This window comes from Eubalaena glacialis, chromosome 6, assembly GCF_028564815.1.
Source record: "Eubalaena glacialis isolate mEubGla1 chromosome 6, mEubGla1.1.hap2.+ XY, whole genome shotgun sequence".
Classification (NCBI taxonomy): Eukaryota; Metazoa; Chordata; class Mammalia; order Artiodactyla; family Balaenidae; genus Eubalaena; species Eubalaena glacialis.
The window spans coordinates 48848433-48862679 of record NC_083721.1 but is presented as its reverse complement, the minus strand read 5'-3'; the positions used below and the strand labels follow the sequence as shown (position 1 = coordinate 48862679).

At 38.1% G+C, this 14247-nt stretch overlaps 1 protein-coding gene across 3 annotated transcripts in view; it reads right to left on the bottom strand.

Moving 5' to 3' along the window:
• TBC1D23 (TBC1 domain family member 23) overlaps positions 1–14045 on the bottom strand; it is a 61181-nt gene extending 47136 nt beyond the window's left edge. For all 3 annotated transcript variants that reach the window (XM_061193021.1, XM_061193022.1, XM_061193023.1), the window contains exon 1: positions 13824–14045. In XM_061193021.1, the coding sequence (XP_061049004.1) occupies positions 13824–13876 (53 nt within the window). In that variant the 5' untranslated portion in view covers positions 13877–14045. The remainder of the gene's footprint in view (positions 1–13823) is intronic.
• Positions 14046–14247: the final 202 nt, after the last annotated feature.

Genomic DNA, 14247 nt, shown 5'->3' with positions numbered 1-14247 from the left:
GTCCTTGCTTAAAGTATTAAGTATCTACTACTTAAGAAAGACTATTTCACATAATCAGTAAGAAGAAAACAATCAGTAAGAAGAAAACAATGTGGCATATGTAACATACATATATTAATTTATTTTAGTTCTCTCATACTGAATACTGAAAGTGTAAAAAAAAATAAACAAGTACAACCCATACTGACAACAAACTTTTCTAAAAGTTTAAATATATGATAAACTTGAAAGGAAGTTAAAAGATGTAAAAATATTTGTTTCTATTTTTTAGCATGGAAGAAAATTAATTTTGGAGAAGGGATGTCCTCCCCATGCTTCCTGTATAAGGAGTTAAAAGTAGAGGGTGGAAGGTGGCACAGATTTGCTATAAGAACTTTCATGTGGCTTCACTTTATGTCCTCAGTATTAATTCCATGGCCTAAGACTTCAAGAACATTCTTAACACCCTGAACTTCACTCCTTTGTCTTCCTACCACATTCAGAAAGCTGCAAACTCCTAACACTGGGATAATCTAACCAGTTCTGCCTTCTTTGTTCCTATACTCTGCTCACTGAGGACTTCATGGGAAAAGAAATTAAGACAACTTCATGATGCTATCATAGATTCACCACCATCTATTTCTTCTAGGCATCAATACTACCTGAAAATCTTCCCTATTTACCACTTTCTTCAGACTCCCTACCCAGCCACTTTACCTCAAGTGACATTACTTCTGACTCCAAAGAGAAAATATAGGACAGCAGGCTTCTCTTCCCTTTGATCTCAGCCACTCTCCAAAACCAAACATAAGTAACTTATTATCCCAGACATCATTTCCTTCTTCCCTATATGCACAGATGTCTAGGTATCCTTTCTCTAGTCCAAGACTGATAACTTCACCTGGGTCTTATCTCCCTCACCCCTCCCTCCCCCCACCCCCTCCGCCCCACCCCAACTCCTCTGGAGCCATGTGCCACCAATTATCCCCCTCTCTCCTATCTTCCACTTCTCTTTCTCCACTGGCTCTTTCCTCTGAGCCATATACTCAAGTATTGCTATTAGAAACAACATCAATAATGACAACCACAAAAACTCCTCCAAACTTTCCTTTCACGTAGGTAACCAAACTCTTGGTTGTTCCTTTCCCAGCAAAGCTTTCTGAAAGTATTCTTGATAACATATGTCACCACTTCTCCCTCATCTTCCACTCAACTCCTCCTCTTACGCACCCAATCATTCCTCCTCCTTCTCTGACACCCACAACTCCAGAGGGACCACTCTCCCTATGCTCCTTCCTAATAATCAAATCTTTACCTTAATTTGACCTTTCCAAGGCATCTGACGACTTTCCTTTCTCCAAAAAAAAGATACACAGGGACTTCCCTGGTGGTGCAGTGGTTAAGAATCCACCTGCCAATGCGGGGGACACGGGTTCAATCCCTGGTCTGGGAAGATCCCACATGCCGTGGAGCAACTAAGCCCGTGCACCAAAACTACTAAGCCTGCGCTCTGGAGCCCACAAGCCACAACTACTGAGCCCAAGTGCCACAACTACTGAAGCCCTTGCACCTAGAGCCCGTGCTCCACAACAAGAGAAGCCACTGCAATGAGAAGCCCGGGCACCGTAATGAAGAGTAGCCCCTGCTCGCTGCAACTAGAGAAAGCCCGCACGCAGCAACAAAAACCCAACGCAGCCTAAGTGAATGAATGAATGAATAAATAAAAACTACTCAAGTTTCTTTAAAAAAAAAAAGATACACAAATAGCCAATAAGTACATAAAAAGACACACATCATCATTAGCCATTAGGGAAACTCAAATAAAACCACAATGAGAAAAAAGAAAACCCACAAGGAGATGCCACTTCACACTCACAAGGATGGCTAATACCAAAAAGTCATAATAGAAACTGGAACCTTCATACATTGCTGGTAGGAATGTAAAATGGTTCAGCTATTTTTGAAATTGGTTTGACAGATCCTCAAAATGTTAAAGTTGCAATATGACACAGCAATTCTACTCCTAGGTATACATACACAGGAGAGAATATAATACATACACCACAAAAAAACTTGTACATAAAGCACAATGAGATACTATACAACACATCCATTAGGATGGCTAGTATCAAAAAAAAGAGGGGGGTGGAGGGGGCAAAAATATGGAGAAATTAGAATTCTTGTGTATTGCTAGCTAGTGGAAATGAAAAATGGTACAGCCAACTGTGGAAAAGTTTGGCAGTTCTTTAAAAAGTTAAACACAGAATTACCGTATTACCTAGCAATTCCACTTCAGGGTATATACCCAAAAGAACTGAAAGCAAGGATTCAAACAGGTATTTGTACATCCATGTTCACAGCAGTATTATTCACAACAACCAAAAAAGTGGAAACAACCCAAATATTCATTGATGTATGAATGGATAAACAAAATGTAGTACATATATATATATACAATGGAAGGTTAGCCTTAAAAAGGAAGGAAATTCTGACACATGCTACAACATGAATGAACTCTGAAGACAAATGTTAAGTGGGAAAAGAAAAGTCACAAAAGGGCAGTGTATGATTCCACTTATATGAGGTACCTAAAATAGGCAAATTCATAGAGACAAAAAGTAGAATAGAGGTAACCAGAGGCTGGAGGTAGGGGGCAATGGGGAGCTATTGTTAGGTAGAGAGTTTCTGTTTGGGATGATGAAAAATTCTGGAAATAGACAGTGGTGATGGTTGCACAACATTGTGAACGTATTTAATGTCACTTAATTGTACATGTTAAAATGGCAAATTTTATGTTATGTATGTCTTATCACATTAAAAAAGGCAACAACAAAAAACTTCTAAAGAATATTTATAACAGTAGTATATTATTCATAATGGCCAAAAAAGAGGAAACAATCCAAATGTCCATCATCTGATGAATAAATAAAATGTGTATTCATACACTGGAATACTATGCAATAGAAAGGAATGAAGTGTTGATAACATGCAACACATGTGTGAACCTTGAAAATTATGCTCAGTGAAAGAAACCAGACACAAAGGCCACATATTACATGATTTCATTCACATGAAATGTCCAAAATATGCAAATGTATAGAAAGTAGATTAGGACCTGGGGTGACAGGGGAAGAAGACGGATGCTAATGGGTATGGGGTTTCTTTGGGGGTAATGAAAACACTCTAAACTTAGATCATGGTGATGACTGCTTAACTCTGGGAATATACTAAAACCGGTGAACTGTACAATTTAAATGGATGTATTTTTTATGATTCATAAATTACATCTCAATAAAAATGTTACGAAAAAGTAACTTCATTAGAAAAAGTTTAGAGACTCTTTAATTTAGGGCTTTAAGAGGAAGCTTTTCTGTCAACCCTCATTTACTATTTCAATGAAGGAAGTGTATCACTATGAAGGGTCCAAGCCACACCTTAGCGTTGTTAAGGGGATAACAGCTTGCCTTGCCTCTTTAACTTCTCAAATTGATACTGCTTGTTAACTACCAGTGTGGGAAAGGAACAGACTCCTAAACAGTTGCCATGGCAGCTCAATAGCAAAAGCATCAAAAATTAAGAATACAAAGGCTTAGAAACAATGTGTTACAGAAAAAATAATATAAAATTTAAAATCAGAAAACATGACATCAGATTCTATACACTTTTAACAGCTGTGTGACCTAAGATACAAACTCAGTTTCTTCACCTGTAAAACAGGGATAGTATCAGATACCATCCAATCAAAAGAGATGGAGAGTATTTATACAGCACATGAATTATCTTCTGTTCTACTAGACTATCACTCCCACTCCTCTTTCATTCCATCTTAATGACTACACCTTGCCTGAATTTGTCCTTTCCAACTTTCTTTTTCAGGACGGTCTCCATACAAGACTCCACAGGCATTGAAGATTCACTGTTTCCCCAAAAAGAAGTGTGTCAGACAGTGAGTTGCTGTTCACATGAACCACTGCTGGGTACACGTGACACAAATCCTGAGGCACAAATGAGACAATAGTAAAGTGTGGAAAAAACTAAAATTAGAAGACAAGCGAAAACACGAGTGTAGGAATACTAAGTAACTCTTCATTTAGTCAAGATTAAATCTTTAAAGACAAAGTAAGCACTCAATAAGTTTTTTTTTTAATAGAAAGCATACATATGAAATAATGAAGTAGCCCTAGAATTAAGCAATTAGCAATCATTCCCAGCAACTTATTAGATGGCCTGTATGACTTCCCATAGCCTATTCAACTTCAGAATAGACTCTTGTCACCCAAAAGCATACTGAGATAAATTGCTAAAACACTTAAGACAGAATGTTTTCTGGGTTGGAAACAAATCGTTTTAATTCATCAAGCTTCTCAGTCTACCAAGTAAGCTAAGTCAACTTCACTAGTTTTCAAAATTCTTTAAAATCCAATCCTTTTCTGTAATTATTTTAAAAAATCAAAGATTATAGTAGTTCAAAAAGACCACTTAGGACCTAGAATATACATAATCACCTAAGCTTAAATGCAGAGTACAGAGAAACCAGAGAAAATCCAAATTACCAATTTTTTAAAAAATTAATGTTGTGTCTTAAAGTGGTCAGGATCTAAGATGCATTATTATGTGATTAAAAGAAAAATACAAAAGCCGCATTACAGGGGAAATCAATAAAAGCCCAACACCTGCTGTGCAAACATCTTAAATGTGTTATTTCTACTGCAAAGGATATTGTTCAAACCTCTGACTGCTAGCAGTAGTACAGTCATCCCTCTGTATCGGTTGGAGATTGATTCCAGGACCTGCTGCAGATACCAAAAACCCAAAGATGCTCAAATCCCTTATATAAAATGGCATAGTACAGTCGGCCCTCTGTATTCCCAGGTTCCAAAACTACAGGTTCTACACTCCTGTATATGCAACTCAAGGATACAGAGGGGCTACTGTATTAAACAGAGCCAAGAGATAAAATGGACTCAGAACTCTTCATTGAAAGTATTCTTAGCATTCAAATATATAAAGAACAATATAGCCTATGATTATTCTCCTGTCCCCCAATATTTCCACATTTGCTTATTCAAAAGGTCCTACATGTGACCTCCCTTTCAAAAAGTCATCTCTCTTTCCCTTTATGGTTCAACTCCCTGCAAACTGTAGTCTCCACTCGCCTCCACGTCGTCTCTCCTCATTCACTCAAACCCTCCATTGCTCTAATAAAACTGCTCCAAGGAGTCATTAGTCATCTTTCCTGGTCCTCATCTTCTTCACATACTCTGCAAAGTTAGATTCTCTCATTAAAACACTCTGCCTTCAGTTTGCAGTACTTCTCCTGTAACTCTCTCTAACCCATGCTCTGAATTCTTTCCTCCCTAACAAAAGTATTCTTTTTTCAAATCTTCTATAAATATGTATTGAAGCACCTACTACATGCTAGCCACTGTGTGAGGCACTGAAGATCTAGCAGTAAACAAAGCTGGTGCTCTCATGTAGCTTACAGTCTAGCTGGCTCCTCCAAGGTTTTAGCCCAGGTCCTATTATCCCCCAAGGTTTTAGACCAGGTCCTATTATCTAATCCCACTGAACAGAGATGGGAGCGGCTCTTTTTGAGCTGTAGTTCATTCCAATTTGTTTAGAATGTAAACCGCTGATGAGCACAGATTAAACAATGACAGGCCAGCTTGCTCATGTATACACATTATACCCAGGCACAAGCTTCTGATCAATTATTTAAAACTCAAAAATAGCCAGCTAACTAGTCGTGAGCACCAGCAAATTGTGTAACAGTGACAAGTTGCACATGTTGAGTTGTGGTTTCATGACTTAATTTGTGCCATCAGACTTCTGGTTATTTCTTAATGCCCAGCTCATGAGACATCAGCACCAAAGCTTTGTCTGAACTTATTTTGCTACTATTGTTAGCACACTTGTTACAAATTACTACCAAACCAAAACTCCTTACTTTGTTCCTGAATATTTTGTGTGACATTTGTTCGAAATGGAAATAGCAGAACTTTGTTACAGATTCACATGTACAGTAGATATGGATGGAGTTGACCATAATATGTATTACACAACTTATTTTTAAATACCAATCTCAAATTATCAAAGCATTCTAACAGCAAATAGTATGATGGCACATTTGGAAATGACCATGACACCTTACAGTCCATGAGAGCACAATCTGTTGATTGCGAAATCTTGAAGTTATCTGGATTCTTGTCAGACACACTTGTTACAGTATTTTAACAAAATGTATATTTGAATGCCAAGGGGAAAAACACACCATCCACCAGCTTGAAAAAAACAATAGTGAAACTATGTATCAGGATCAGATCCACAAAAGCAGCTTTGGGAGATTCCCCTATCAAATACTGTAATCCTCTGCAGAATTTGTGTTTAACTAGGATCTTGGCCAAGTAAAGAAGGTGCTAAATCTAGTACTCTTGGCTTGAAAGGACAAACAAACATGATAGCTACAATATTTCAGCACTGTGCAATAGGCAAAGGAAACAGTGATCACAGACGCTGCTCTGTAAACTACTAAAATTAACTACAGTACAAATGGACCAGATGCTTTAAATTTTCATAAACTTATTTTTGATCCATAATCCACGTAGATCAAATTGCACCAAGAGTATACCTTCCTCCGCTAAGAAAAAACTCAGGAATTTTTGTGTAAGCACTAAAAAAAAAAAAGCTGCTTATAACTTTACCACATGTGTAATGTTGCAATGCATTCGCTGTAAGACTTAGCTTACAAAATGGAAGAATATCTCTCTACTAATGAGTAGCTAACTTTAGAGTGTTCTAAATCCTTTTCCTCTTCCATGCTTCCTCAAAATAAAAAGTCCCCAACACACTGTTCTTTTCTATACATATAAGGTGACTTTCTAGCACTTTTAAGGCACAAAGAAATGCATCAGGGTCTTTCCCCCCACCCCCCAACCAAAGCACTAGTTTATCTGGAAACTGAAAATAGTGTATACCTTTTGCCTCAAAGAAAGAATGGGATGAAAACAGCACAAGTCAACACAAAACAGCAAATTACCTGTTTCTATTACAAATTTCCACTTTACTCAAAATGTAATGAGAAAAGAAATACCCCCAATATTCCTTTTCTTGAAACCATCATTTTGGAAGATAAAGGAACAGTTATTGCAAATGAGGTGACAATACTTCGCAACATTTGGGCAATTCTTTCCAAAGGTACTTTACCAATGGAGATCACAGTTTGGCAAAGAAATACATAACGGATTTATTTTTTAAACCTGAATTCCAACATTAGTGATAACTCATTCAATAAAATAAATGATAACTCATTTATTTTCATGTCAGTGGTTAAATCTAAATGGAATCTACAAAATAAGCTCAAGAATGTTTGGTATTCAACAGCACACCCATATGAGATGAATACATCCTTCTATGTGTCACTTTTATACTTCAAAACAGAGACCAGAAGCTCTTTACAGAGGGACAATAACCACAAGGAAGCTACTTTAAAAGCAAGTTTCTTATTCCTCCAACATCACTGAATAAAAGTGAAAAAATTACTGAGGTGAGTTATTAAAACTGTGTAACTGTTTACATGTTCTAATTAAATACCACTACTGTGCTCTCACAAACTAAATAAACCAAAAATTATAATTTTACTTCCATAAATGATACATATAATTGTATTACTTATATATTTACATATATTTAATATATAACTTACTACATAAATACATTTAAATATATAACATATTATATATATAATCTAGATGATATTTGTAACCATAATATCTTTAAAATTTTTTATTTATTTATTTATTTATTTATTTTTGGCTGCGTTGGGTCTTCGTTGCTGCGCGCGGGCTTTCTCTAGTTGCAGCGAGCGGGGGTTACTCTTCGTTGCAGTGCATGGGCTTCTCCTTGCAGGGGCTCCTCTTGTTGCAGAGCACAGGCTCTAGGGCACGCAGGCTCTAGAGCGCAGGCTCAGCAGTTGTGGCGCACGGGCTTAATTGCTCTGCGGCATGTGGGATCATCCCGGACCAGGGCTCGAACCCGTGTCCCCTGCATTGGCAGGCAGATTCTTAACCACTGTGCCACCAGGGAAGTCCCTGTAAGCATAATATCTTAAGATAAAAAACTAATCTATTTAAGTGATTTTTGGCAAGAGATATGAGGACACATTATGAAAACCATAGAGATATAAAGTTATAGTATATAATGCTCTGTATCATATCCCACCATATCAATCATGAATTGTCCCTTCCTGTGGATGCAAGAACAATAATGTGTTTCACAGCTTATTCATATCCTTAGAGCCTTGTAAAGTGCCACAGAAAATACACACCATATGTTCAACAAAGCACAACTTTGCATATTGTATGTTTCAAAACACATGGTTGACTGAGTATAGGATTAGCATATTTTTAACTGGGTTCTCTCTAGCTGTCTGTTAAAGTATTTGTGAACTATACACTGTACACGCAATCAACTTTAGAAAGAGCACAGGGCTTAAAGAGCCATGAGTTTAAGTCCCAGATTTTCCACTCACTGGGTCTATTGTCTAACCTCCCTATGCCTGTTCTCTCATCTCTAACAAGGAAAGGACAATAATTCATAATTTCCCTTCTTCATAGAATTGTTCTAAGAGCCAAAATGAGATAGAATACAAAGGATAAAGCTCTACGTAAACATAGTATTTTCTTGTATCTTCTTAGTGAAATTATTAAATACCACCATAGCAACTAGTTTTATGTAACAACTGCTTTAAAGTAAGGAAAGCACATGCTACAGCATTCCCACCCAACTACAAAATGCTATGTCAGCTTAAGGATAAGAGAAAACTCCTTTAACCTTGGAGAAGGAGGAAGATGTTAAACAAATTATTTAATTAGTCATCATTTTCTCAACTCAGGTCAAAAGGTAAGACAGACCCTTAAAAACAAATATACATTAAATTTCAGGAAATAGGTTTTTTTTTCCTTAATTGGCTCTTACTGCTCTTGCATTTCCACAAACAACAATTTGCTCTTATGAACCTAACATATGGGACTGATTTGTTTTCTATGTGTAATTCTCAATATCTAAATAAGTCACTTCAAGCACTGTCCCTTTTCAAGCTGTATAATCCTATTCTACTCTGCTAAAGCATGTAATTTCCAACAACACAAGTACTTAAGTATCTTCAGAAGATATCTCCATGTATCTATTCCTAGGGCTAAAATGATGAAAAACTGAAGTGCCCAAGAATGTCAGAACAATGCACAGTTCTGGTTTTAAATGTTTCAAATTTTTTCTACAACACTACATAGCAGCTTGAATATAACCAGTATTTAGTTAATGTTTGCTGAATGAATTAGGAATGCTTTGCCTCTATTTTGTTTTTTGATACATGGGGCGGGGTGGGGGGGGCACTGTCTTTGGTTTATACCAAGTAGAATCCACATTTCACCATAAGCAGCAGAAAAGATTTGCCAAGCATACTTTATCAATTCTGTTCAGAAGACACCTACTCATGAGTTGGCTGTGTATCGCAGTACACTTCACTAGTGCTCCAGAATTACCTGAATTGCCTCACTATACTCAGACAGGGAATGCACCTGTATTCTCAGCAGTGAGCACAAATAAATAGAAATAAATTAATTGAATACATTTCTTTAGCATGCAAAAACCAATTACTAACTCTTACCTGTGGATATTAAAACATCCACAGGAACAAAATCCTAAAGTGAATTATTATTTAGGAATTACCTCTAGAAACAGTAAAATCTGAATTATAATAATAACATTAATATAAATACTATAAACAAAATAAGTCTTCTTAATTTCTAATTTTTGTCTACCCTCTACTTACAGTTTACAAAATCAAACAGTTGTCACTTAAAAACTCCTAATTCCAGCCAGTAAGGATCATTTTCTCTTCATGTTTTGTAAGGTAATATCTAGTCTTCCTAGAACTACAAGCTACCAATATTCTTCTTAAGCAACGGGTTACATTGTCTTTCATATTAAATGTATTTCTTTATTGATTTTATCATGTCTGAAATTGCAATCACCTGCTCCCTAAGTGACACTTTAAATCTCTATTTCAATGCTTATGAAATGGAAAGCACTGAGAGTACTATTCACAAAGTGCACAAAACTTTGAAAAAGACCCCATTATTCTCAGAACAATTCCTATTCACATTTCAAATTACAACAATAGAAGCTTCTTTATGGAACTGATATTTCTACAATTTTAATAGAAGTTTAGCAGCAATTTAAGAAAAGTTGTACAAAAAATTTTAACTAAGCAAACTCAGAATACCAACAGTTGTTGTACAATCAATGTGTACACCAAAAAAAAAATTTTTTTTAATCATGACTTTAGATCTTAAGGAGTTATTTCAGAAAGAAAGCCTCAGAAAATGAAAGCCTCAATTTCAAAGCTGGTTTCTTCAATACCAAGAATAATGACCAATCTTTAGACTGTAATAATTTAACATTTCTTTTATTTTCAAACCTGTAGCTTATACTAACTTTTTAATTAAACTTAAATCATTTCAAACTGTAAACATTTTTACAAGGATTTCTCCATGCCCTCTGAGCTTACATGGCTGCAATTTCAGAAAGTTTGAGAGCTGACGCAGTTTCTGATAACCCCGGTTTTCCATAAAAAATAGGCATTACACCAGCAGACAATTACACAGCTCACAAAAACAATGGAGTCAGAAAATTTATATCAATTGACAGCTTGGTATATCACTGCACATGATTTTACAAAAGTCTGTATTCATTCATGCACACATTCAGACAATAAACATTTACTGAGCCACCTGCCATCAGCACTGCCCATGAGAAGTTCACTAGCTAAAGAGCAATGATAAATCATGTAGTCAGATAAATTATAGTATAATTATGTAATATATATAGTATAATGTATTAGGTGATACACTATAACATACAGAGAGATAAATTCCTCTGACCAACTCATTCGGAGATATACATCATCTAGAACCTTGATAACTAGAGTATGGTCCATGAACCAGAAATGCCATCACCCAGTAGCTGGTCAGTCAGAAATATGGAATCTCGGGTCCCAAGCAAATCTACTGAATCAGAATCTGCATTTTAACACGCTCTCCAGGTAACCCCAATGCACATTTAAGTTTTGAGAAACACTGATCTAGAACATAATTGAAAAACAGTAAATAAGTAAAAGTGACATCTTGTACTTTTAAGCCCTTCAGGCCCCATCCTGAGCCTTTTTACAAATGAATAGATAATTCAACAAGTTCAGCTACTTACCTTCACAGATCAGGAACAAACTGGGAGATACCACTGACAACAAAGAAGAAAACAGGAAAAACTAATAAAAAGCAATCTCAGAAAGGGATGGCTATAGGGGACCATTTAAACAGCAACAATCTACCCTTTCTGCCTAAATAGGCCCAAAAAGTGTCAGTGTGTTACAGAAGTATAACAGTTATTGATGTTCTTAAATGTGTCTCCTCTAACTAGACCACAAATTCCTTGAGGACAGGGACCTAGTTTTATTCTTATACGCTTACATTTGTAAACTGAATGACCCTAAATCATTAAGATGAGTTTGCTTAGGCAATGAGATGTATAATACATTTCAGAAAAATTTCTATCTAAAAAAATTACAATAAAAATGTCACAGCATTTTTTTTTAAAAAAATAAAGCATCTCCATTCTCTAACAACCCAATCAACAAGCACTCTAAGAACAGAGGCTTTACTGAACTTGTGGCTCCAAATCCGAATCTTTTCTGACTCTATTCAAACTCACTTCTAGGGGACCAGTGCGTGGAGGGAGTAGAGAGAAAGATTAGAAGAGAATGGAGGGAGAATAAAAATCAGAGAACACTCAGAGTTCCTCCACTCGTGAAAATAAAAAGAGAAAAATGGGAAGCCTCACCAAAGATACAGAAACGCCAGGAGAGAACAAATACTACCTCTAGCAACCGTTCACTCCATGGTCCTTGCCCCTGTGAACCAGACACCTGCTCACAATCCCCCTAACCTAAGAACTTAAAGACACCTTATCTCTAGAAACACTTCCCCTTGTGGCCTTCAATCAGCTATTACAGCCAGTTCATAATACAACAAATTCACTCTTCCAAAACAGCAAATTTCATGATGTTCTAGTCATTACTCCGCAAACAAATCATTAGTTTTCTTGCCTATGTCCTTGCTCATGCTATTACTTCATACAGAGACCTTTCTGCTCTGTTAATCTGACCCTGCATGTTAGCCACCAGCCATGTGTGGCTATTTAACATTTGAAATGTGGCTAAACCAGACAGAGATGTATGGTAAACGTAAAATACACATCGAATTTTAAGACTTGGTACAAAAAAGATGTAACAGTATTGTTTTTTTAACAATGATTACATGTTGAAATAATATTTTGGATATATTCAATTAAATAAAATAGATAATTAAAATTAATTTCACCTGTTTCTTTTTAACGTGGCTACTAGAAAATTTAAATTACATATGTGGTACACATTACACTTCTATTGGACAGTGCTGGTCTAGATCCTCCTCATTCTTTAAGGCCGAATTCAAACACCTCCAGCCCCGTAAAGCTTTCCCCAATGACTCCAAGTGGACATGGTTTCTGTCTCCCTGAACTTTCATATCACTTTTATTCACACTCCCAAGGAACCAGAGCAATTTTACCTTCTTACTGAGTGTTCCTATTACAGCTCCCCAACTCCAAGATAAGCAAATCGAGAAAAGAAACTACATCTAGGTCACAAATTTTCATTCTACACCTTGGAGAGTGCATGTACTAAAGTGATGCCTGATGTCTGCTAATTGAGAGTTGAACTTCTCAATTACTATATTATCTGTCCCTTTCACCGATTTCCATTTCTTTCTGAGGAATTAAACTTCATGTCTACAAATGTCCTGGATTATAATTAGACAAATAGAGTGCCAGTGAGCTGTACATATATGATGAACAAGCAGATGTAAAACTATCTAATACCGGTGGTCAACACACTTACATCAATTGTAAAAATTCGACAAGCCTCTAAAGGTTCCACTTTTTTTTTTTTATGATGCTGTCCCTAAAAGTGTATTGTGAAGATCAACTAATTCAAAAGTAGGAGACTTTCCCAGAGATTAACGACACTGGGTGACTAAAGTCTACCAAAAATTGTCCGAGATCCTCCCACAACCCTGAGTATAAATCACGTAAGCATACAAAGGCTTGAGTAAAGCAAGAGCAGTGTCTTATATCGCACCCAAAGCTCTGAAATCGAGCTGTGAGGAAAGTGGTAGGAAGGGAAAAGACGACTTGTGTGCAAGAGACGAAGGGTGTTAACTATTGGAACGCGAAACGAGAAATAAAACCTAGCACAAAAAATGTCTGAATTATGTGGAAGGGATCCTCCCTGGGTGTATCTCTCAACCTCTGAACCCTCAGGCAAAGGTCGCGGTGGTCATTTCAAGTGGTCTTTTCTTCAAATGGTATTCCAGTACCTGAGATCTGCATCCGCGAATCTTCCTTCCTCACCAGCCTATTCTGACTCCCCGGGCCAGGAATTCCGGCCAAACCCAACCCTGAAGCCACCGTTCTCCAGCACAGTTTGGAAACCGGCGGATGAACCGGGAGGGCCGAAATGAGACCCAGCAGCTGGACGACACCCCTCTCCCTTCGAGTCCGGGCTTAGCCCCTTGGGCAGGACTGGGCTGGCAAAGGAGAGCCAGCAGGCAGAGGGGGCGGGGCAGGGCGCCAGACTTCGAGGACTGGTCTTCCCGTTCCATGCCGGCGCCTGCCGGTGCCGCGGGGACCCGCAGGGTGATGACAAGGCAGAATAGAAAGGCAGTGCAAAGCAGCCCGGGGCTTTCACTCACCAGCCGTCGCCGCCCGACGTTGGCAGTGGCAGGACCTCTTCTCCTTCCGCCATTGCTGTTGACGTCCACGTCACTTTGCCGAAAAGTGGACCCGGCGCCGAGACCGACTCAGACCCAACGTCGTAAAAGGTCCTCGGAAGTCTGGGACTGAGCTTCTGGAGAGGGAAAGGAAGAGGGAAGAGGCGACGACGCGAGGAACGCAACGCCACGACGTCCCGAGGGCGAAAGGTAACTTGGAGGAGGAGACGTGGAGAGCCGCTGCCCCTCCAAAGACTACATGTCCCAGGATGCCGCGGGGCCCGGGCCGGGCGCAGTGGGCGGGGCTTGGCGAGGGCGTGCGTCCCAGTAGGAGGCCCTTGAGAGCGTCGCTTCTTGGCGTCCAGTTAGCGTCTGCTTTGCGTCTTGGCGTCCTGCTTAAAGTCAT